Genomic DNA, 24,853 nt, shown 5'->3' on the forward strand with positions numbered 1-24,853 from the left:
TAATTAAGGAGCAGGTCCATTGCGTCTTGACTCCAACATCTCGTAAAGACTGCAGATTATCTGTCATTGCTTGTTTTACATTTCAAAATAGCTGACAGCAAAACACAGCTGTCACCACTTTGCATGCAATCTCACCCCTGTCAAAAAATGTTTAGAGTCACTTTTGAGCCATGTTTGATAACATCACTGCTTTGCTGCTTGTGTGTATCAGTCCTATAAATGACAAGCAGTGACTAATAAATAAAACATTTGGTGGCAAAAGAAAAAAAACAAGTTTAATAAAAGTGGAGCTTTCCATCTCTCTCGAATGAATCGACACGACTTTCAAGGAAACGCCAACAGATTTGTCTTCTTGCATTTCTCTTCTAAAAGTCAACTCACCAATCTGCATGACTCGTCCAAACACAGACGTGTTGTCCACCGTACTGCAGTTCCACCTTCGCTGTCTGAACTGGAACTGGCACTCTTTGATACCAGTCTTGGCTCCGTCTCCGATGTAGATCATGTGGTCCTGGTACAGCTGGCACAGCTTTCTCTGACCCTGCATAGTGCAGAGCATCACAGGGGGAGATTAGCAAAGATAAGCCTGTTTATGTGTTGATACTTAAACATCTGCTTTGGGGAAATTCCTCTTCTTTTACTACTTCCTCAGTATCAGAGGTGAAACACTGCTACTTGTACGAACTAATTCCTAATCTTATTTTTTTACTATGACTGATGTTGTTCATGCAAAATGTAGTAAGACAAAGAAAGTTACCTGAGAGAGACCAGACAGCTGGCTGCAGAGAGGCTGAGCTCCGATGATGTACATCTCTGGCCGCTGGATTGGGGTCAAAGCTAGTGACCTGAGAGACAGAGACCATAATGAGCCTACATTTAAAACCAATAAACTCAAGCTATCTGTACAGCTCAAAGAGAAATGGCACAGGCAGGGTTTTCTGAGATCTACAACTCTGTCTCTCTGCGGAGGACAGAGTTCAGACACAAGTTTATTAGTACAACTGGCCTATAAAGTGCAGATACATGGACTCCTCTGGTGTTCATCAGTGCCAGAAAACGATATTGTCTTTCCCCTTTCCCCTTTACTACCCTGCAGGGAACTTTAATTTAAACACTTTGAGTCAAATTTACTTTAAAAACACAACATGGCAATCTGTGTCCTTTCATGGTTGCCAAAAAGGTCCAATAAGAAACGAAAGATCAGACGGTTATAATTCTGAAAAGCTATAGGAATATCAGTTCTGTGTTATTGGCATTAACACATGCTTCGATGCTTTTCTACAATCTCAGTATGGTGCACGCAACAGGTCTGTTGTCTACAGGTTGCATTCGATTAGAGTGCATGGCCAAAGAGAAATTGTAAATGTCAACAATCCAACGACAAAAGATAACCGGCAAACTTGCACTTAACTTAAATTGCATTGCATCTCGAATCTTAGTCGGAGCAGAGAACACGTTTTGCTAATTGAAGGGTCCTATCAGCACAGCAGCAGGCAGCCATGCAGTGCCATTTGGGGCTCAGCCAGGGTAAATATTGTGACAGAGCCCTCACATTTGTTCCTCTCACTGTTTGGGCTCTAGCACACTGGCTGGAGCATACATCACCCCCCAAAAACACATAGAGAATGCAACTAGAATTCTTTGGTTTATTTCCCCCCCTTCTGTTTTTCATCTTATCAACAGCAATTAAAGTATACAGAATAACTGGGACACGCATTTAAAATGCTATACCATGAAACACTCAATCCAAAAATGGTTTCTCCCTAAAAAAAATAAAATTAAAAATCCCACCAGATACCATTAATTTACTCACCACCACGAGTTGGCATCCGCAAGCAGGATTTGGGAGCTGCAGGCAAGGAAGGCGGCTGCCAGCAACAGATGTCGAACCACACCGGTTCTCCTTCTCCGGACAGGCCTGGTGTCCATGTTCCGCCGCGTCGCTGCCGCACAGCCGACGGTGTAAGAGCTGGAGAAAGTGCTCTGCTGTGAAAACATGGGGCAGAAAATCAGGCGGCCTTCGACTCGTTCCTGCTGATGGGTCTTTGGGTCAGGACGCAAAAAAAAACAAAAAAAACAAGTATGGGCAGGTTCGAGCCCAACAAACGGGCGTGCAGTGTTTTCAACCACTTCTGCCACACTGTTCAGTCCACTTGTCTTTCACACTCCCCTTTCCTGTTTATTTTTGTTTTTAAGACGATAAAAACAAAAAAGCCACGAAAACGTCACAAAAGAGGTTAGAGTTTTAAATCATCAGTTAGATTCGCCGTGGATCAGATGACTGAAACAACCGCAGCATTTTCTTAAGCTTCCTGATACAACAGTGGATCAAGATTAGTGGTAAAACTTCGTGCGTAAAATGGTTTGGTTTGTTTTGGTTTTACGCAAAGCGCATAGCGATGTCTGCCTTCTCTTGCATAAAAAAAATAAATGAATACAAGAAAGCAACTATGTAGAAAGGTTTGTCCTGCTGTTGTCTTGGGGAAAGATTAACAAGGAGATTAAAACGCTAATTGAGCAGCAAAGCGACTCTTCCTCTCCTATCCCCTCACGACCACTCCACATCTCCCTCTTTCTCTTTAGTCTTTACTCCTCCTCTTCTCACCCCCACTTCACCTCAGAAAGCCCCCAACCCATAACCCCCCCCCCCCCCCCCTTCCCTTACATACATACAAAGCGCGCGTATGTGCGTGGCAGAGGGTCCACCAAAAGCGCTCATTGCTGGGCCAAGAACATAAGCACCTGTGAAGTTGCGTTTAAAATAATGGGATAAAAAGTAAGTAATTATGTCTAGCTAATCAGTAATCCGTGAAATGTTTATTTGCACACAAACACATTTAAATTAGTGCATAGTTTTGTTTGTCTTAATTTATTATCTTTATTTGAATTAATAATTTGCTTATTAATTCCCCTCAGTTGTAACATTTTGGAAAGAGGGATGTTTTCAAGAAGAAAGTTCAAATAGAAATGATCACAAGGTGCAAGGAAGAGAAACCAGAGTTCCAAGAGATTTACGCGCGTCGAATTCCTTTTATTAGCTGAAGTGAATGATTTGTTTGACCAAAAGGTGAATGCCTCAAAATCGTCTAATCCCTGCTTCTTTGGTCTGCGAAAATAAAAGGCAAAACACCACCTCCTCCCACACATATGTACCATACACACAGACACGCACGCACGCACGCAAACGCACGAGCGCGCACACACAGACAGACAGACGGTCAGGGGTCCCGGAGTAAAGAAGAGGCGTGTCTTCAATGTATTACCCGGCCAAAGACGAAGGTGAACCTGCAGAGAATAACACGCTCGTTTTTCATGCATCTTTTATGCTTAAACCCCTCCTTATAGCTGGAAAAATGTTTCCGCGTGACAGTTTACGCTGTTTCAAGTCCAAAAGTTTTTCACGTGGTACTTTTAGTCTTCTCATCAGAATTCCCCTCAAACTCGTCTTCATCGGATTTCCGTGGGTGTTTCTCGTCTTGTAGAGTCGGATGTCACTCGTCTCTGCATGATAATAGACCCGCAATAATGTTCTGCCGAAGGGGCCTGAACACCTTTCATCTCCTGGGAGCCCTAAAAGTCCCCCTGCGCTCGCTCGCGCTCGCGCGCACGTGCACGCACACTCATACAGAGTTCTGTGAAGTGATCTAACCGGCTGACTTCAATATACATGTGATTCTACAGAGGGCGGGTGTTGGGTCAAAGTCAGGTTGAGCGAGTGAATCAACAGTAAAACAATGAGCTACATATTAGGCAACAGAGAGATCATTAGAATATAAAACATAGCTGCAACTGGTTCAACCGATCCCTCAGCGAATATCAGACTGAATAGAAGGATTTGATTTCGGATACGGTTGGCTTTTTTTCTTCATTTTTCCCCCCACTGGCTTATGCAACTTGTTTGACTGGAGTTACTCACTCTGGATACTGAGAAGACAACAGCAGCAGCGCCCTCTTCTGTTAAAACACAGACAGTGATTTGTTTTAACGCCAACCTCAAGTAGCCTATCAGATTCAGCATAATGAGAACTATCAGTTTAGGGATCTGGTATGATAATAGGCAATTTAAATAGTTCTAATCGTGGTGTTTTACAAGTTTACTGTTATTCTGCTACTTCACGATTGCACATTTCCACCCATCATTGCATCCTAAAGTCATAAAGTCAAAGTTTCTATCATTGAAACAGAGAAATATGCTACTTTCTTGTGGTTAAAACATTTACACAATTACACCACTTTGATCAGCAGCAATGGGTAAATTCTGCTAAAGAATTGTCTTAATTCAATATATAACAACAACAGGGGGCATTTTCTGCACATTGTGTGCTATCACTTGTAATACATAATGTGTTGGCCTTTAGGGTTCTTTTAATGCAGTGATGGATCTGAGCTCTTCTTCAATGTATCCCTTCAGATATAACGTTGATTATGGCATCTTGCAAGTCTCCAAAAAGACGAACTTTGTACCTTATTGAAGTATTCATTGCAGACTCCTTTCTTTAAAACAACATTTAAGAAACCAGCATCAGTACTTAAGTGTTAAAATTTCAACAATGAAGGTTTCAGGACAACTTTTTAATTCTTCCGTCACGCATGCACGTCTCACTTCCCAGTCAGTGACCTGTCAAATCGCTGCTGTTGAAGCACTGAACGTAATGAGAGGCTGGGAAACAGCAGTGATTCATTACAAAGACCAATCAGCTTCGGCCTTGGTGTAAAACATTCATGATGTACCTGACAGCAGCACCACCTGCTGAATATTACACCTGAACAAGCAAACTGTATCTGATCCTTAAGGTCCAGTGTTTAACAGTCTTGATTTCAAACTTCTTTTTTTATGGATGATGTATGTACACATAGTTTCTGATGATCTGTATTTTCTTTGAGATATTTAAATGAATTGTTTTTGTCTTTTGAGGATTAAGCAGATAAAAACAGTGAATCTTTCTTGTAGGACAACAGCTCATTCTAATTCATATCGAGGAGATTCTGAAATGCTGATGTTCTCTGAAGTAGCTTGTGCTGTGCCTGTTTGAACACCAGGAGGAGCAGTTCAGCCACACAACACTCTGCAGGGAACGAGAGGGGGGAAACTGCGAGGGACGGATGAAGGCACAGAGACAAAAGTTTGAGCAAGTGAGATGAAGGAAAGAAAGGAGGTGGGAGGGCAAACAGAGAGAGAGTAAAAGAGAGAGGGAGTGTCCAAGTAATGGATACACACAGAGAGAGAGAGAGAGAGAGAGAGAGAGAGAGAGCGAGCGAGCGAGCGAGAGAGGACTTGTCCCCAGAGGATATGAGCAATAGCCGTGCAACAGGGAGCAACGCCTGAGAAAGTCGGCAGCTCCTCTCTGGATTAACAGCAGCCTCCCTCACTTTTTTTTTTTTTTTTTTTTTTTTATGGCCCACAGTGGCAGAGTTACAGCGAGCCTTCCCTTTTCCTGCAGGGAACGCAGCTGCAGTCTGCTGATCAGGTCTGAGCTGATCCCCTGGAAGCTGCTCAGGCCAAAAATGCTAAATGACTGTTATAAATGAACATCACTTGAACATGTATCACCCTCTAGTTAAAAACAGAAGATGTAAGGGCAGAATATGAAAACAGACGATGAATGGCACTTGAAATACCTGGAAGGGGAGTCCATATCTGTCTAACCTCAAGGAAACTAATTTCTGCCCAGATATTCTTTTATATTGCTCGATTTGGGCTTTATCTGCTACTGCACATTTACTCATTTTCAGCCACCTTTTAAGGAAAGATTTTATAAAGGATGCAGGCAAATTATTGTCTATTTCACGGGTTGTTGTTTTTTTTAAGGTTTCAGCAGCGAAAGGCACATTTTATTCACAGGAGACGCTCTCTTCTAATAGCGCATTTATGCAGTCCATTGTAACTTCAATACACACTTGTACAGCCCTGAAGTTCTGCATTAAAAATGTCACTTTCGTGAAAGAATGTCATTTTGTCAAATGTGTATAACTGTGGCCTATGTGACTGTCATACTTACTTTGAATCCACAGCTGTATGGAACACTTGATTGATATTGATTAAAGGCACCTCTCGGTCTGCTGTTTGTCTATATCAAACCATTGTCTATGAAACTAACTGCAGTCATACTAATCCTACGGAATACATTTGGTAAAACAGAAACTGTGCTAAGACAGAGAAGTCTACTAAATAGAAGAAGGCACAAGAAGTAAAGATAACAACCCTGAAAACTGATTCTGACAGACTGTTTGTTTAGCTTATTGCTGCATTCCCATTTACCTTATGGACGTTTGCAAATCAAAGGAAAGTTCAGTTTAATGTGACTGTGTTGGTTTTGCTGTGGATGTCGTTCCAACTATATTTACGAGTATGACTATTTTTAATGAAAAATTATCATTTTAAATCCGTAAAACATTTCTAAAGTAAAAAGTTGTGTTATAAGCAGGGTAATGTTTAGTGGCTATAAGAGCATTTTACTTCTACTTCTTTACAACTATAAATTCTAATCCCTACACAGTTAATAAATTATAATTACCTTCATGCATGAAAAAATATTTGACTTAATATAAGGTTTCTGTTCCTAGAATTACTATTTGAATAAACTGTTATTTCCAACATTTTAATGTGACCGCAATTAATACATTTTCCCATTGGCTCTCTCTTATCTTACAAACTGCTTGTACTTCTGAGAACATAAGAACTGAGCAGGCGAGGGAACACGTGCCAAAAATCTGCAGACTCATGGACACATTTATCAGAACTAAAGAACTCGAAACAGCAAATGCAGGGACAGAAAGCCCGAGGGATGATCAAAGTACCTGCTCCACATGTATGTATGTGAGGGTAATACACACACATGTGCAGCAATGAATTGCCAAATTCAGTTGGTATCACACAGACACGCACGCACACATACACACACACACACACACACACACACTGGGGAAAATCCAGTGGGACTTGGATGCAGCTGAGAGGGTCTATGGAAAGACCTTGGGTTTTATTTCTGTTTTCTTTCTGTCCTTCTTCTGTTCCTTTTTCCTTTCCTTCTCTCCCCATTCTCCTCTTGCGCACCTCCCATCCCGCACCCCACCCCGACGCTGTCCATCTCCTCCCCTCTTCCCTCCATCCATCCTTCTGTCAGCTGGCAAAAGATGAGTCATGCCTCTCGCTTCAAGGCTCAAACTCCCCCCCCCTCTAAATATATCTCCTCTATACTCTTCCTCCCCACTCTTTCTACGTCTCCATCTCCCACCTCCTCCTCCTCCTCTCACACTTCCCTCCGCTCCGTACCGCCATCTGTTTCTCTACGTCTCTCAGCTTTGTTCTGTCACTCTCTCCTCCTTCTTCTTCTTCTCTTTACCCTTTTCCCTCTTAAAAAGTCGGATTCATCAGCCATTTATGTTTCTGTCTTACTCCCCATTTCTTTCTCTCTCCCCCATCGTGCACACAGCTGTTCTCACGCTCCCTCGTCTCTTAACTGTGTTGATGTAAACGCGCAATCCTATCTTATTCTCATCATGGACTGTGTATGCAATCAATTAAACAGAATATGTTTATATTTGTCTTGGTATGTCTTGCATCATTTACACTAAATCGTTTATTTAAATCTGATAAAAATGCATGGCAAAGACTCAGCCGTGTATTGTGTTTTCTTGCATTATATGTTTATAATTGCAGCTCTCCTTGCTAACTTTTCCACACTCTACATACATTTCTTGAGAGCTACTCACATGCTGTAATTCTAAAGGTGTCTTCAATGTGAAAGAAGGGCAGATTATTGCTTTGGAAATGAGACTGGAAGTGTTTACTGTTAGTTTTATGATATGTTTTCGAAGTTAACTACATTTCTTTGCTATAAATATAGCTACTTATTCCATATTCATTGCATTTGAGAAGATCTATATAGGGCAGATGTAAAACTACATTCAATTAAACTGATTTTCGAGATGCAAACAGACATAAGCTTGCATAAGTCATGATGATAAAGTAGCACAGCAGTCATAACAACTCTTAGCCAACTAATGTATTTCATGCACCCTTTTGATTAGATTGTTCTTGATTTGTTGGTTCCAAGGACAACCTGAGTTAAGGCCCCAAAGTGCTCAAACAAACACTGATAAAACCAAAATATATGAGCAACATCTGCTTAAGTTCCTGAATTGCGGACAAGTTTTGTTTTATTATTTTATGACCATCTTCCTAATAAACTAAGAGGCATTTTAGAAGGAAGAAGAATCCTGAGTCAATTTCATGGATTTGTCTCGTCTGATTTAATAGTAGAAGTTTTATCTAATATAATGGTCCCGACCATCTGGCATTATTCCAGCTCTGGCAGGACGAGTTTGGCACTGGAAAGGCCAAATCCCTGATCAAGATCCTGGAAGAAGCCATCGGGGCTGGGCAAGTTCCTTGCAACTCTGCCCCCCCCGGTGCCCCCCTTCGAGCTCTTTTGGTCAAACTACACTGCTCTTGATCTTGTCCCTGGAGAAATGAATGCGCACACACACACATTTATACTCTGTGCCTTACATTCATGTACTCAAATGCACACACGCTTCCGGTAAGCAAAAAGAGGTCACAATCAATTTCTCTGCTCTCTCGGGCTGTAAAACAACATTTTAACAAAATGCAAACATAACGTAGGACTGAACCAGACACGTAAAGAGCTTCTCAACTCGTCCTGCCGCCCGAATCTAATTTGACCGTCACCTCAGACATGTCTGGAAATCCTTTCTGAACTGAACGTTTGATTTGTTTCAAGAATTTACAGATAGATAATGTGCGCAAAAACGTCTCGTGAATATCAATGTCACAGCGTGAAACTAAAGGATTAAATTACTGACAAAAACATCATTGATAAAAAATGCACAGGAACTTAATTTTGATTTAAAGGTCTTTGATTCTTTCAAATATGTTGATGTGCTTTTCCCTGCCGTGGTTTCAAACGGATTCCTCTTTGCTCCCGAGTGTTATCTGTTCAAAGAGTTTCATGGGTCTTGGTTGAGACTGGAGATACTTCTGATACACATCCCAAGATAACGCTAATTAATAAGTACCACATGAGTGCAGGACGCAGCAGGAGGAAATGAACCCCTTAAAATGTCATTCCTGTAAAGATGGACACGTCACCTTATTCCATCCTGTCAAGTCAACTCATTTTACACTTTATTGTGCAGTAAAGTCCCTGATTTAGAGTTTCTTTTCTTTTTATTAGTACGTCAGAAAAGACAATGTTTATAGCACATTTCTGTTCCAAGAGTTCTGTTATGAGAATTAAGTTTGATGTGATCCCAACGTGTTTGTCCATGACAGGAACCTCCCTATAACGCAATTTTTTAAACCGGAAATAAGCTGTTTTCCACCGTCATGCTTTCCTGCACAAACACAGACCAAGTGAGAGTTAAAAAACAGCCAGATATCGCACACACACACACACACACCTTTCAACACATACTCACATACACACAACAATGCGCAGCCTATTCATGCCAACAGATGACAGAGCGCATTGAGAAAATGCCAAAATGCTGACTACTGAGAGAGAGAGGAGAGCACACGGCTGAAAAAATCTCCAATGTCAGACTGCAGAGCTGGCAGAAAAGAGAAGCATTGTTGAGGACACACACACACACACTCACACACACATGCACCAGCCACCAGGCAGCCTGTGTGTTGCAAAAAACTGGAGCAAGGCAGCAGGGCATAACACACATGTATACACACTGTTTCTCTCTCACACACACACACACACACACACACACACACACACACACACACACACACACACACACACACACACACACACACACACACACACACACACACACACACACACACACACACACACACACACACACACACACACACACACACACACACACACACACACACACACACAGAGGCTTTGAAGCTGGAAAAGGAAGAAGGAAAAGACGGAAAAACGGAGGTAGAGATAGACAGAGAGAGGTAAAAGGGAGATAGTGATGTAGAGAAATGTAGGCGCATTTCTCTTGGCAGTGACCTCCTCTTATCTCCCTCCAAACACATGTGCTCCAATCCTTCTTTTTTTCTTTTATCCTCCACCATCTTCTTTCCTTTTTTTCCCTTGTCCTTCATACCGTCTCTCTTCTGTCTCCATGCTGACTAATACCTCAGCATTCATCCTCAATGTCTTCCTATTTATTGTCTTGACTAAGACCTCGGGTTTGTAAGAGATGTTTGAATGCCAAGAAAACGGGGACAAATCAGAATGCTGGAGAAGGAGAAAGTGGAGATGTAAAAACATTAAATTATATGATAATGGAGTGGGGAATGATGACATTAGAGTCAGAAAAAAACATCATGGTTTGGGTTAACCCTAAACCTTAAATTTGGGCCATTAAGTGCCTTTTCACATGCATAGCTGGTCTTAGTCTTAGTGGCATGAAACAATTACTTCAGAATCTGTTTTCGTCTTACGTTTGCACTCTGGTTGAAGTGTACGTATTGACAAACCACAAGGAACATCAGAGAATAAGAACACAAGCAAGGATCTAGAGAGGAGGAAAACCACATCTTCATCATCAGGATCATCATTATAAATGTCTTTAAGTGCACAAGTGGCTGGGCCAAGGCACATACATATGGAATAACGTGCTGAATAACATGCCGATTCCACTGATGTGATCTGACTTTGAATCAGATATTGTTATGTATATCACAACACTCCCACTAAGGAGCCCAAATACTCCTTCATTGACTGATTTACATTGTGGTCATACAACAGAGTTTATTTACCACTACTTCTCAAAACGCATTACCTCACCCTCAGACAGAGGATGAGAGGAACAGAAGGGTAAAAACAAAATGAAAACGCAAAGAGAGGAGTCAAGGGAGCTTTGAAAGCAGTCACACACACACACACACACACACACACACACACACACACACACACAGACCATGTTTCAGTACTACAGGTGAAGTCCCGGTGAAGCAAAGAAACACCTGAAGGAACATAAAAGATTAATCACTTGAAGTGTACAGTGAGAGGGCCTGTGTACACCCACACCCACACGCGCACAAAGGGCATAATGACTGTCTGCTTTCTTTACATATGTTGGTTTGTGTGGAAATGTTATACATGTTTGTATGTGTGTATGTGTGTATGTGTGTGTGTGTGTGTGTGTGTGTGTGTGTGTGTGTGTGTGTGCGGGAGAGTGAGAGAATCTACATCGTCATGCTAATACCCATCCAGTAAGGTGTCGTCTTTCAAGAGGGGATGTGTTGACACACGCCCACGTAACCTTGGCAACCGGCAATTGCTGTGGGTGCAGATGAAGCATGTTGTGGAGGCGAGAAATTATCCAGAGCCCTCCCCTGAATCATCACATATAAAGACGCACAAACACGTGCACAGGAGTGCACACACACACACACACACACACACACACACACACACACACACACACACACACACACACACACACAGGAACATAGGAGGGGGGGTCACTCATTTGTTTTTTTCTCTCGGCTATTTACTCATCCATTCTCTAAAAAGACCCGGTCTCCTTTTTCTCTGACCCATTCTTTCTATTTCCACTCTTGCTTTTTCCTTCCTTCTCTTTCTCCACTCTCACCCAGCGTGAGTGCTATCCAGGGCTCAGCGGGTCTTCAAGAGGTATGACATACCGCATGCACACGCACACACATTGTACACAGCTGGGATGCAAGAGAGACAGAAAAAAGCATGCTGAGCACACACACACCCACTCAGCTACTGCTCCTCGTATCTCTACTCTAATAATCTCTTTCACTTTCATTCTATTTGTATTTTTCTTGTCTGTAGCTGTGTCACAGACAGTACAGTCACTAAAGGAAAAGAGAAGCACTCTTTAGCTATTAAAACGTTTGCTAATACCCTCCCACACAATACAGTCTGGCAGGCTGTTTTAAAGCCAATTTGGCAGGTTTTTCATTTTTTGTTTTGGACCCTACAAACATAAAATTGTGTTAAGGAAACTGCTGACAGGTCTGAAAATGTGCACAGAGTTTGGGCTTAAACACAAAAACTTAAGTGAGAGAATGGCCCTTAAAGTCTAGGAACAAGTAACGTAAAGCCACATAAAGAAATATAAGTATTGTAGGGTAAACAGAACAACCTGTCATAAGAAAAAAAAAAACTTCATGCCAAAAAACAAAAATCATATACTTAAAAAATAATGTTCCCACTTAGATTTTTTATGCCTTCAGAGACAGGACAGTGGATTCAGCAACTGGAGAGAGAGAGAGAGAGAGAGAGAGAGAGAGAGAGAGAGAGAGAGAAACAACATGCGGGACAGGAGCCACAGGTCACATTAAAACCTGGGTCCCCTGCTCTTGAGGACTAAGCCTCATGTGTGGCACTATATAGGCTCCGTCGCCCCACTACTTTGATCTTTCACAAATGAAAAATAATAAGCAATCGATAAATAAATTAAATAAAACAAAACTGAAAAGAGAAATGCCAGATTTGATTTACCTCCCTGTTTAAGCTTTTTAAACTTGCATAAATAAAATCCTTTGGCAATAATGCAACATCTTCCTCTTCTATTCCCTTCTTTATTTATTCTTTGTATGTAGTAGATGTGGATTAATACATGCACCTGTAGCTTATTTTCATCATTTGTGGAGTTGTTTCGTTTTGGTTCATTATTATGACCATTTAGATGGATAAATGTATGCGGCAATCAAGCCAAAGAACAGTTCAGTGGTTAGCGCTGTCATTTCCGATTCAAATCCCCATCGGACAAGACCTTCCTGTGTTGAGTTTGCGTGTTCTCCCTGGGCCTGCGTGGGTTCCCTTTGGATGCTCCAGCTTCCTCCCACAGTCCAAAGACAATAATTGGTGGCTCTGAATTGCCCGTAGGTGTGTGTGTGTGACTGGTTGTTTGTCTCTGTGTGTCAGCCCTGTGATTAACGAGGGACCGGGCTATACCCGCCTCTGGCCCAATGACAGCTGGAATTGTCTCCAGCCACCCATGACCCCAAAGGGATAAGCGGTATAGATAACATACATGCAGTATTGTATCGAGTCGCATTGTGTTGGCTCCTGACATGGAGTATCGTATCGTATTTGTATGACATTATAATGGCTTGGTATATATGTTCAAAGTGTTTAAAGACATGATAGTGTTGAAACGTAACATTAGAGATACAGCTTTTTTATTATTATTACTAATCATATTAATTTTTTTTTTTTTTAAAGTTACTAACCCTGTTTTTGAAGTTGATCACCCTGAACTGTTTGGATGGTTAGAGCTCGTCAGCCTGTCTGTGTGAAAAATACAGCAAACTGACACAGCCCCTGTCACCATTAAGCCGCATTTAGCCAGGAGCTGCTGTTAATCACCCACTCTGTTTATAACTCAAGGTGTTTGCACGATCATTATGAAGCTTGGTATTCATGTCAGGATCTTTATTTTGAAAATGCATGACACACTCTGCAGCCCGGGTACCAAGGACGCAGGTTCTGGCAGCCACAGGGGACAAAGCAGTTAACTGCTTTGTTTCTGCCCTTGATGAATTTACAGGATAGAAGTCAAGAAGCAGTGGGACATTCAAAATAACCACAAGACAGTTTTGGATGCTTTGGTTTCATAAACAGCTGTTGAGGCAGTTTTGGTGAGTTTAAAAATATTAAAATAACATATTTAAAAGATTTGTATGCTATAGCTCCTAATGTGAGCCATGCTGGGAGCTGCTTTTATGATGACCTGAAATTGTAATCAATCTTTATTACGGATTAAGAGCTTAATACATGCTGTTAAAATCACTTAAATCGATTAAAGGTTTGTGGGAGGTAAAACAGATTCTCAAATCATGAATGTACACTGGAGTAGAGATGCCCACAGGTGCTGAGGAGAGTAAACAAAAAGACCCAGAACATAATAGCAACATGGACCACGTCTTTTTTCCCCATACTTTCTAATATTTCTGCAAAGTAAAACAAAGTATGCAAACACAACAATCCCTACAAGATCCCCACGTGAGCAGAGAGCTGTTTATGACAAAGCCCCCTCCAGACATTCAGATGTGTGTTTGTTTGGCAAATATGCCACACAGCTGGACTTCTTCTTATTACATAAGAGTTTGGACTTGGGGCAGAGAGTGTATCAATAACATATACTGTGATATTGAATATAAGTTGTGATGAAGACTGATGATTGACTTTATATATGTGGAGAAATTGACTGAGATCTACAGGCCTTTAAGAGGCAGAGGCAACAACAAAAACAAGGAATTTTAGAACAAGAACTTGAGACCGCTGACGCCACATACTGTCAGAAAACTTTCCAAATCGTTTACATTAGAAACTTTAAAGGAAATACTCTGATGGCCATTATGGACAGCTAGCATAAGTGCAGCAAGCTTATAATGTTTAAATTGTTGTTTTAAGACAGACCTGAAAAACCCAAGAGGAGAGTATAGAGTAAAGGGAGGAGTGAAAGAAACTAGAGCTGCTGTCAGTTATGCTCAGCTGCATCGTTCTGTGTAAAACTGATTGTTTCTGTACAGCTCCTGTTCCTCTATCCTCACCTGATCACTGATTCTTCTCTTCTCCTATCGCTCTCTCTATCCTTCTTGCTGTGTTTCTCATTAACTCTTCCCCTTCCTCTCTCTCTCTCTTTCTCTCTCTCTCTCTCAACCACTCTGCCACACTCCACTGGCTCCAGCAAACGGCTCCCCTGTCATATTATCTCTCTCTCTCTCACACACACACACACACACACGCACATCAGAAACACACACTCTAACCAGTTAAACACACCCACACACAGAGGCCTACAAACTCTGCGAAGGAGAAATACAAGCATAAAAAGAATATACTGTTTTCTTACAAAATCCCCAATATATACTGTCCTGACTGTGCACATGTGCACGCAGTTGTAGACAAACACACACACACACACACACACACACACACACACACACTCTGACACCAAGCCTACTCCAGGGTTGAAAGAGGCCCACAGCAGGGGATGAAAACATCAACTTGTTAAAGAATCCAAAAAAAGAAAAGAAAAGTCATATTCCCTCTTTGTTGGCAGCAATATTTGATCATTTTGAAACTTCAAATAAACTATTTTGAAATGACCCTATAGGCGATGTTGATAGAGTATAGTAATACACAAATAGGCTGAGACGAAACTGAGTCTTCAAATATCAAAACATAAGAGGTGCCAGATGTGAAAGAACAGCTTCAAAGTAATTATTTTGATGCTTTATGAGAGACACATGAGAGAAAAAGTCTTTAGCAGATTATTTGAGTTTATCTCCACAGTCATTTAAGGACATTACAAATATATTCATTGTCTCTGTGTACACAAACTGGCAGCTGCAGTGTAGCAGATGTAACACAGGCTGTTTTTTTCCTCTTACAGTTCCAAGATATTGTCTGCATAGAGGTTCACACACTCGTGGCAAACACACACTCAAACAAATGCAAGACTGTATAGCATGAAGCAGTTACATAGAAAAAATAAAAGATGTTTACCCATTTTTGTAAAATCTTTTAAATGAAAGTAAAGAGATGCAGTTTGTTTTGGGCTAATCCTCTATAGGCTGAATCTTCTATCTAGGAATTTAAACTTTATCGATTTTATAATAAAATTAGGAAAGAGGAGAAAAGGGGGAGTTTATGCAACGAGGCAAAAAGAAAGCTCTATTCTGCTCTGTAGCCATACTGGAGAAGCTCTACCACAATTTATACAATTACATCAACAACAACAACTTCGCAATAAAAACTTCTAAATGTTGCAGCCAAGTAAGCAGACTCTGAAGGGCTTCTCCAGTTTGGCTTGTCTGTGTTTCTTGTGTGGTCCGCTTAAAGGGTTAAAGCCCAAAGTGAACTGAATTGTAAGAAGTTGGTTTCCAAGGGAAACTGTTCGCACCGTTCCAGCTGAGGCGGAACAAACCAACTGCCTGACATGGCGGGGATGGGGGGAGTCCATCAATTTGGTCACATTACTTTTAACAGTACATTGCTTGTTAAATAAAAGCATTCAGATTTCAGAGCGTTTTTGATAGTCTTAAAAAGTCTTTAAAAAATGTTGTTTTTGTTAATTTATTTTTCCCGGCACCTTAGATGAATATTAATTCGTGTCGCACCCCTCCCGTTCAGCGAGAGTGCTGGAGTCCCTGCCAAGTCGGTTTGAAAAGAGCAGACAAAGGCTTTGAGCTCAGGACGCCCCTCTCTCTTACACACTCTGCCTTTCAAAGCAAAACTAGCGATATCTTCGCCGCTTTTAAACCATGGAAATGTTTCCTTATAGGTGGCGTTAAGAGTGCGGGCTTTATTTTTTACTTTCTCATACTGAAATGTACGACCGTCTGGATCCCCGCTCGGCCGAGAGAGGACGGCTTTTTGTGGGTAGAATACAAGGAAGCGTCGTCTGAGAGAGGGAGAGAGAGGGGGAAGGATTGACGCTTTTTCCTCCTCTCCTCCTCCTTCTTCCCTTTCACCACCCTCTCCTTTTTTTTTTGGCGGAGAGAGGGGCTCAGGCAGGAATAAATGTTTTTTTAAGTTTTTCTTTCCTAATTTCCTTTTTTTAAATTTTTATTTTAAATGCATTTGAATCCTACTGCGCAACCAGACCGGATCACGTGGGGTTGGAGAGAGTTGGATCGATTTCGTACAGTTCAATGTGAGAAAGAGAAAAAAGGAAACAATCAACTCCTATTTCTTTTTATTTTACTTCTGTGGATAACTGGAACTGTTGATACTTTTTGCATACATACAGGAGAAGGGGGGTTAGTTTGACTTGCTTCTTTTTTCAGCCTTGGAGGTGTGGAGTATTGAGTCTTATATGCCTGGGGTTTGAAAAACAATGGAGACGCACATTTCGTGCCTCTTCCCGGAAATTTTGGCCATGATTTTCAGCTATCTGGACGTGAGGGACAAAGGCAGGGTAGCCCAAGTGTGCATAGCTTGGAGGGACGCATCCTACCACAAGTCAGTGTGGAGGGGGGTGGAGGCCAAGCTGCACCTCCGCCGGGCCAATCCCTCTCTGTTCCCCAGCCTCCAGGCCAGGGGCATCCGGAGGGTCCAGATCCTGTCCCTGCGCCGCAGCTTAAGCTATGTGATCCAGGGGATGCCTAACATTGAGTCCCTCAATCTGTCTGGCTGCTACAACCTCACTGACAACGGGCTGGGTCATGCGTTCGTGCAGGAGATCCCATCACTGAAGGTTTTGAACCTGAGTCTGTGCAAACAGATCACAGACTCCAGTCTGGGCAGGATAGCTCAGTACCTGAAGAACCTGGAGGTGCTGGAGCTCGGCGGATGCAGCAACATCACCAACACCGGGCTCCTCTTGATAGCTTGGGGCCTCCACAGACTGAAGAGCCTCAACTTGAGGTCCTGCAGGCATGTCTCTGACGTGGGGATTGGACATTTGGCGGGCATGACTCGCAGTGCTGCTGAGGGCTGCTTGAACTTGGAGTATCTGACCCTCCAGGACTGTCAGAAACTCACAGACTTGTCACTTAAACACATTTCCAAGGGGCTGACCAAGCTGAGGGTGCTGAACCTTAGCTTCTGCGGCGGGATCTCGGATGCGGGCATGATCCATCTCTCGCACATGGCTTCCCTGTGGAGCCTCAACCTACGCTCCTGTGACAATATCAGTGACACAGGGACCATGCACCTTGCCATGGGCACCCTGAGACTTTCTGGGCTAGATGTTTCCTTCTGTGACAAAATTGGGGACCAGACATTGGCGTACATCGCCCAGGGGCTCTACCAGCTCAAGTCCCTGTCCCTGTGCTCGTGTCACATCTCAGACGACGGGATCAACCGGATGGTGAGGCAGATGCACGAGCTGAGGACCCTAAACATCGGACAGTGTGTTCGCATCACGGACAAAGGGTTGGAGCTCATAGCGGACCACCTGACCCAGCTGGCAGGCATCGACCTGTATGGATGTACCAAGATCACCAAGAGGGGACTGGAGAGGATCACACAGCTCCCCTGCCTTAAAGTGTTGAACCTGGGACTCTGGCAGATGACAGAGAGTGAGAAAGTGAGGTGATTGGAAATGTTCAGTTGTTCTTTTTGTTTCCGTATGGGTAGGGGCACATGTAGATGGGCACGGGACATTTCTTGTCTTATTTAAAAAGAGAGAAAGCCTCCCTTTTCCCTCCTGTGTGCTTGTGTCCTGAGTGACCAGAATTTTATGTTCAAATGTTTTTTTTTCTTGTTCTTTCACTTGGCCTTGCAGGGTTGAGTTGACTGAATATTCTGCCCGGTATCAAGCAATTAAACGTAACTTTCCATGAGCTCACGAACATCCACGTTAACGTTTGGTTTGATGTCACACTAAGTTTGATAATTCTTGTGAATTCTGAAATTGGACTGGAGTAACTGGACACAAATCGGCTTATCTCACGTATTTAAAAACAAAACAAAAACTTGTCATTCTCGCTGTCAAAGTTTCATCTCATTTGAAGCAAAAATGAGGTTCAGAACTCTTAGTGTGAGACTCTTCTTTCAGTTTTTACAGTGCGTCTGGATTTGATACATTTATGACTAATCTCCTGCTACAGCCATCACGCCTACAAAAACATTTGGCTACCTCGTATGTGGTTGTTTTCAAAGGGTGTATACTGTTAAAAAAAAAAAAAAAAAAAACACAGAAGGAAAGCGAGAATGAGAGACTGGGAGAAAATGTGCCTAAAGGGACTGTGTCTGCCCCCTCCCCCCAACCTCCCCCGTCCCCTTCCTCCCTCCCTACTCCATGAGCAGAGCTGGGGAAAGGAGACCAGGACACAATCTAACTACCTTTGTTAATTTAGCTCCATAAACAGCAACAGATTCCAAGAGAGAAGAGAGAGAGAGATTTTATACATTTCAAGAAGGCGACGCTTTATGCAAAATGTCATGGCAGAATCATAAAACGGCTCATATTCAAGAGCCTTTCTTATCGGTTAATTTAGAGGATAAAGCCCAACTTTAACACCCTTTAACAAATGTTTTTTTTTCATGGTTTGAGGGAGAGAAAATCCAAAATCACGAGCTTACCCTTGGAATGAATACTCATTCCACAATGATAATATTATAATAAGATAGGATCGATATGCCAGTACAGTGCATATGTATATGATCAAGGCCATTATTAAATTAGATGCAAGCCGAGTGGGGGAATGAGGTGTTTTTTTGTAGTCTGGGACCTGGTGGGAATCAAAGCCAGTGGATGTTGTTCAGAGTGTCATACTTCAAATTGAAGTGATTTCTAAGTCTTAGACCCTTTTTATTGATAGAAACGTATCAGGGTTTGTTTCTCATGGCTTTATTTTCCCACGTTTATGCCAACACAGGTCGCATTCATATTCATGCTGCTCCAGTCGGCAAGACAGGAAGAGAGTGGGAGAAAAAGAGGGGGAGAGAGGGGAGGGGAGGGATATCTGTTTTTTTTTTTCCTCCTCTTTTTCTCCATCTCTCTCTGAATAAAAATACCCTCAATCCATTTTCGAGACATGCTTAGAATAAGGAGCCATCGATTATTTTATTTTTTTCGTACTCTTTTTCTCTCTCCGTCTCGGGTTACAAGCAGGAATGTGTCTCCTCTCTCTCTCTCCCTCCCTCCCTCCCTCCCTTTCTCTCCCACACACACACACACACATCAACACACATGCACACAGAACGCACACACAGAAGCCTGCGTGCGCACGTGTCTTAATGTAATGCAATGACCTGCTAGAAAAATTAATATACGGATGTGCGTCCTGCTGACGAAGCTGTGTGTGTTTGAGAATAAAAAAGATGTACTGTATATTATGTGTTTGTAAAGAAGAAAAACATGCAGAATCCCAAAATTAAATTGTTTTATATTCTTACGGTTAAAACAATTAAAGATATTTATATAATGAACGAAAAGAGCGGTGTGGACTACTTTTGTGTGGCTGTAGCTCTTTATTGTTGTCCTCATTATGTCTGTTTTATAGAACAAGAATGTGAACATGATCCAGGTAATGTGTCATTGTTTGAATGATATTGTTAGCATTTGCAGAGCGTTTCATTATGAAGCATTACTGCTAATAACCACCCACAGGTTTCTGTCCGTTATCAGCCCAGTATTGTTGCACGAAAAGGAATGGAAAACACGTTTTATTATTAACGAGGAGAATCAAAATGGATACTAGCCGTCTTGATTTGGCTGCAGCGCCTGTGTAATTAATTATCACCAGGGCGTTTATTATAGGAAGCTGTTCTACCCTGCTGATTTTTTTAATCATCAACGTCTGCTTTTGCATCTTGAAATGCATCAACAACAAAAAAGAAGGCGTAAAGCTCATCTGGCAGCACGAGTCTGCTCTCAAAAATTCTGAATGCTAAAAGCAGGGTTCCTGTTTGGTGAATTTCATGGTGAAAGTTGAAGGTCTTTGTAATGAGTTTAGATTATTTATTTTTTTGAAATGCAGTGTTTCATGCCACATGAGGCAGAGCTACGTCTGTGTGGCTGCATGTGCAGAGTAATGAGATCTAAAGTTGCTTCGAGTAGATTTCCCTCTCTCTGCTTTCCATCAGGACGTGTCCTGTGTGTGAAGTGACACCACACACACACACACACACACACACACACACACACACACAGGGTTGCCAGACCAGTCAGTAGCCATTGTCTGTCTTTAGAAGTTAGGAAGGCAGATTTTGGTGGGGGATTTTTTTTCCCTTTTCTCCTCCTCTTGTTCAGTCACGCATACCAGATCCTAGACCTGGCAGGAGACCCCACGAACACCCCCCCCCCCACACACACACACACACTCCTTCTTTTCCCCCCCTTGAAACCACACACACACACACACACACACACACTTTTTAGCATTCCACACCATCATTCAAAGCATTTAGGCATTCTCCCTCTCCTGACTCCCGGTCCATAGGGATTTCAGGGATAAAGGCCAGCAGAGGGATTGTTGACCACAGGGACAGAAAGAAAGGAACAGGACACAGAAAGAGAGAATGTCAGTGTTTGCCGTTTCATAAGTTTGCTCGAGCTGGGCTTTTGGTCTTGCGCAACACAAGAAAAACGAAAGCACACATAGATGTGACATTTAGTGCCTTCACTTTCCCTCCAAAAAGAACCAAAAATCTCCAACACAGCTGAAAAATAAAAGACACTTTTAACACTTTTGTCTATTTTCCTATACTGTCGCTGCTTTGAGCCAAATACTGACTACCAAAATATGTTCCTTAAGTGCATGGGTTTGCCATAGGTTAAATCCTGAATACTGTTTAGGTCAACAAAGGGAACAGAAGCAAACTCAAAGCAAAGGGGTGTGACATTGTAATAAATTCTATCTTGAATGCCGATAAATGAATAGAGAAACGGGAGGTGAACAACATAGCCAATTGATTCTTTATCATTTGACATTTGGGTCTGCAGACCTTTCACAAAAGATACAGGAGACGTACCGTGACAAGGTCAAATCACACATTTCTAACTGAAAGGTCTGCAGGCTCACAGGGATACAATCAGCTGCATTTAAATGATAATGTGATACTTTATTAATCCCCATTGGGAAAACCTCTTTTTGTTTGCCACCCTCCACAGGGAGGTCAGAGATCAGGCTCGGCTCCAGAAACGCACTTCTGGAGCTACTGGGGATTATCGAGTCTTGCTCAAGGACACTCCAGCAGGGTGGTGGGTTGACATGTTTTAACATCAGGTCACATTGCCACCCTGTTCTCCTTTGCTGTTCGTGTGTGAGTCCTTGCAGGCCACCTGTGAAGCAGCAGTTCTTTTTTTTCTTTACTATTTTTTTAAACAGCTTGTGAAGAGAATCCAAACTCGTCCTTTATTGTATAAGTTGCTGCTCAATTTGCATTTTGAATATTGAGAGCCGAGGGTGAATTAAGCTCTGGAGTGCTCAGTTTTCTATACTAACAGAGCATAATATAGTCCTCTATTGTATACAACGCAGCATTAACATTGCATCATTTGAAAAGAACTATGGACTTAAAAAGGTGCCACCAAGGTTTTTCTTGCACAAATAAGATAATTTGCAAAACAATGTAACTGCAAATCACAAAGTATATTCCTGTGTAAGAAAGGCCTCACTCCTGGGTACAAAGTAGGTTTGAGCATGCTGGAACAGAACAAATTGCAATTTTACACTTCCATGATTCACAGTTCTGCTTCTCTTTTGTGAGAGTTCTGCATACTACAGCCAATAATAAATGAGCCCCTTACCCAGAGGTGTTATGTGTTTTAGGTTCTCCAGCTTAAATATAGATTTAGTCTTCAGTTTCAAACATTTCAACAAATTTAAATTTAACATGTTTTTTATTTGTTAACAAGGGCGTGTTTGCTGTCTTGACATGTGTTCATTAAGAGGATCAATACCATTTTCATGGTACATAAGTGGATTAAATCTAGAGTGGGTAAGCTTAGCTTAGCCACTCAAGAAGGAAAGCAGGGGCTAACAGCTAACCTAGCCGTGTCAGAAAATAAAACTACAACACCAGCTACACTAATGGAAGAAAGTCATCATGTTGTCTAACTCTGGGAAGACGGCAAATAAATCACAATATACAAAACTTTTGAAACACCCTCGGCCTGCAGAGTGTTGAAGATCTACAAGAATTGTATTTTGTTGATTGAAGACAGGATCGAAATTATTTTAGTATTACAATGGTTGTTGTTCTCCAGCCTGGCCCACTTCCCTGTGTTGCTAAACCCACCAGATAGAGCAAAGCACTGATGCTGCTCGGTTTAGGGGTTCATTTTTCCTGACTTAACTCAAAGGGGTTTTTCTTTTTGGCAGTGATGAAAAAAGAAAAAATCTGTGCGCTCTTTGCTCTGGAAGGCTGCGAGGATCAAACCCCTCACCAAACGGCTTTATGATAAGAATATATCTCGCTCTGTTTGATTCACTCTTCAAGCCTACACAACCTGCCTGTCTGAATGATTGACAGCTTCTAAACAAGCTAATTCAAAAAACTTACAGGCACCTAAATTAGACAAAGAGCCACATTTCGGCGCCATATAGGTCACTGACAAACCTTTGATTTTATAAACGCTGCTTTTTTCAAATAAAGTTTGGCGTGCAAGTAAGTGTGTGCTTTTGGCCCGCAAATTGTAAAAGTTGAACTGCGACTTGTCACTTTATGCTCTGAACCGCATTTCCTGTCAGGCTGAGAGAACAAGTAGTGTGTGCGTGTGTGTGTGTGTGTGTGCGTGTGTGTTAGAGAGAGTGTATTTTACTGCTGTCATTAAAGGGATAGTTCACCATTAAAAGGAGAACTGGGGTTCTTCACAACAAAGCAGTAGGGTATTAGCAGCAGAGTGTTACTGCCCTCCCCCATGTCTCTGTCTTTCGCTGCGACTCCTTGTCTCCTGTGCTATCTGTCTGTCTGTCTGTTGTTTTTTTTAACTCTCTTCTTCCCCTATTTTCTATAAACATTTTTTTAGACTCCTTCTACTCGCCTACTTCCCACTTTTGTCTACTTCTTCTCTGATTTTGTACTTGACTCAGTCTTCTTCACCCTTTTTTCCACCTCCATCTCTTTCTCTGTCTCCCTTTCATACCCTCTGTCTCCCTCTCCCTCCCTGCCTCCCGCCCCTGTCTCCTTCTCCCCCCGCTTAACCCTCAGCATTTCCATTTCTACCCTTCAAACCACCCCTCCTTCCTTCCCTCTGCGGCACCTGGTGTTGAGGTGTCGCTGAGGTACAGTAGACGGCTCTTTGAAGTCCCTGGGGCCCTCGGGGGGCTCTATGTATGTGTGGGTGAGTGTTGTGTCAGGAAACTTTTTTTTTATCAGCAGCTCCAGTCAAGAACATTTGGCGTTGCTTTTGATTTGGGCGTCTCTGATGCTGAAACAACCTTCTCTGTGCAGGTGTTAGTACGTGTGTGTGTGTACTGTGTTTCCTGGTTATAAAGCAGTGGAATTTATATTGCTATTACCATTCCTGTTTGATTTGTATTAACATATCACTAAAGGGACAGCTTAGGGTGTTCTAAAAGAACATTAGGCCTGTGTCATTTTTTTTCTGTTAACTCTAAGGAAATGAAACATTAAAAAAAACCACAAGAAGTTGTAAACTTTCATTTCAAATAAGACAATTACACACCAGAATAATCATGTAAAGGGTGACATAATGATTTAAAGCACTTCGGAGAAGAAAATGGTATGTGTGGTTGGGGACTTACTGGATTTAAGGCTGGCACGGTTGGGGAAAAGAGGGGAGGAAGAGCAGAGGAAAAAGCTTGTCCCAAAGTCTGCAATAGTCAGCACACGACCTGGGGAGAGAAACGGAGAGGAGGCGTTAAGGTGGAGAAAAAAAAAAAGAAGAAGAATCAAGGAGAGAAAGGAAAAATAATTTAGGGTAAAACAGATGAGAGAAAAAGGGAGGCTGGTGAGAGAGTAAGTGGGAGCAAGAGAAAGAGGAATTTGTGAGTCACTGTTTAACTGTGGGCTGCTAGAAGTCGGCTAGCCATGTTAAAATACCGTCTGGACATGCACACACACAAACACACAAACTCAAGACACACATTAAAAGTTTATGCAAAACTCCAGCCCAAGCTTCTCTCAGACTTCTCTGCCCAACAGACCAGCTAATTATTTTCAGTCGGACGTCAGGCACGCACACACCTCTGCTGCACATTCCTCACAAAGTAATGAGCTGCTCTTCTACAGAGGTAAGAATTTAAACCAGAAATAAGGTCAGAAACAGGTCTTTCCTTTTCTTTGCATGTCCTTCACTGTGAAGGGACATCATCAGACTGCTAAATAATTAATTATTGATGATTTCTCAGTTGTTTAATTATAATCTGTTCTCCTTCCACAGGAGCCATCTTGGCCAGAGGTGGTGGTTTAGTTTGAACTCTTCTTGAAGTACATGCAAAAAAGTA

General features: G+C 42.1%; 2 protein-coding genes across 4 annotated transcripts in view; one reads left to right on the forward strand and one right to left on the reverse strand.

The window, feature by feature from the left end:
* The window catches only part of wnt5b (wingless-type MMTV integration site family, member 5b), a 73,855-nt gene that overhangs the window by 11,376 nt on the left and 37,626 nt on the right, over positions 1-24,853 (reverse strand). Inside the window, exons 2-5 of one of the 3 annotated variants that reach the window (XM_079335131.1) lie at positions 24,152-24,241; positions 1,814-1,986; positions 758-845; positions 382-541 (exon numbers count right to left, since the gene is read on the reverse strand). In XM_079335131.1, coding sequence (XP_079191257.1) covers positions 382-541; positions 758-845; positions 1,814-1,929 — 364 coding nt within the window. In that variant the 5' untranslated portion in view covers positions 1,930-1,986; positions 24,152-24,241. Of the gene's footprint in view, positions 1-381; positions 542-757; positions 846-1,813; positions 1,987-3,263; positions 3,577-24,151; positions 24,242-24,853 lie in introns of those variants that run through there. The other 2 variants (XM_079335130.1, XM_079335132.1) reach the window with 2 other exon arrangements.
* On the forward strand, positions 16,141-19,874 carry fbxl14b (F-box and leucine-rich repeat protein 14b). Its single transcript, XM_079334999.1, has one exon. It carries the CDS (start codon positions 16,828-16,830, stop codon positions 18,028-18,030), a length of 1,203 nt encoding a protein of 400 aa, XP_079191125.1. The 5' UTR covers positions 16,141-16,827; the 3' UTR covers positions 18,031-19,874.

Source organism: Symphodus melops (genome assembly GCF_947650265.1).
Source record: "Symphodus melops genome assembly, chromosome: 22".
In the NCBI taxonomy this organism is placed as follows: Eukaryota; Metazoa; Chordata; class Actinopteri; order Labriformes; family Labridae; genus Symphodus; species Symphodus melops.

Bases quoted from the DNA above. Each gene is read 5' to 3' on its own strand.
- fbxl14b (XM_079334999.1), top strand. From the start codon at position 16,828: ATGGAGACGCACATTTCGTGCCTCTTCCCGGAAATTTTGGCCATGATT.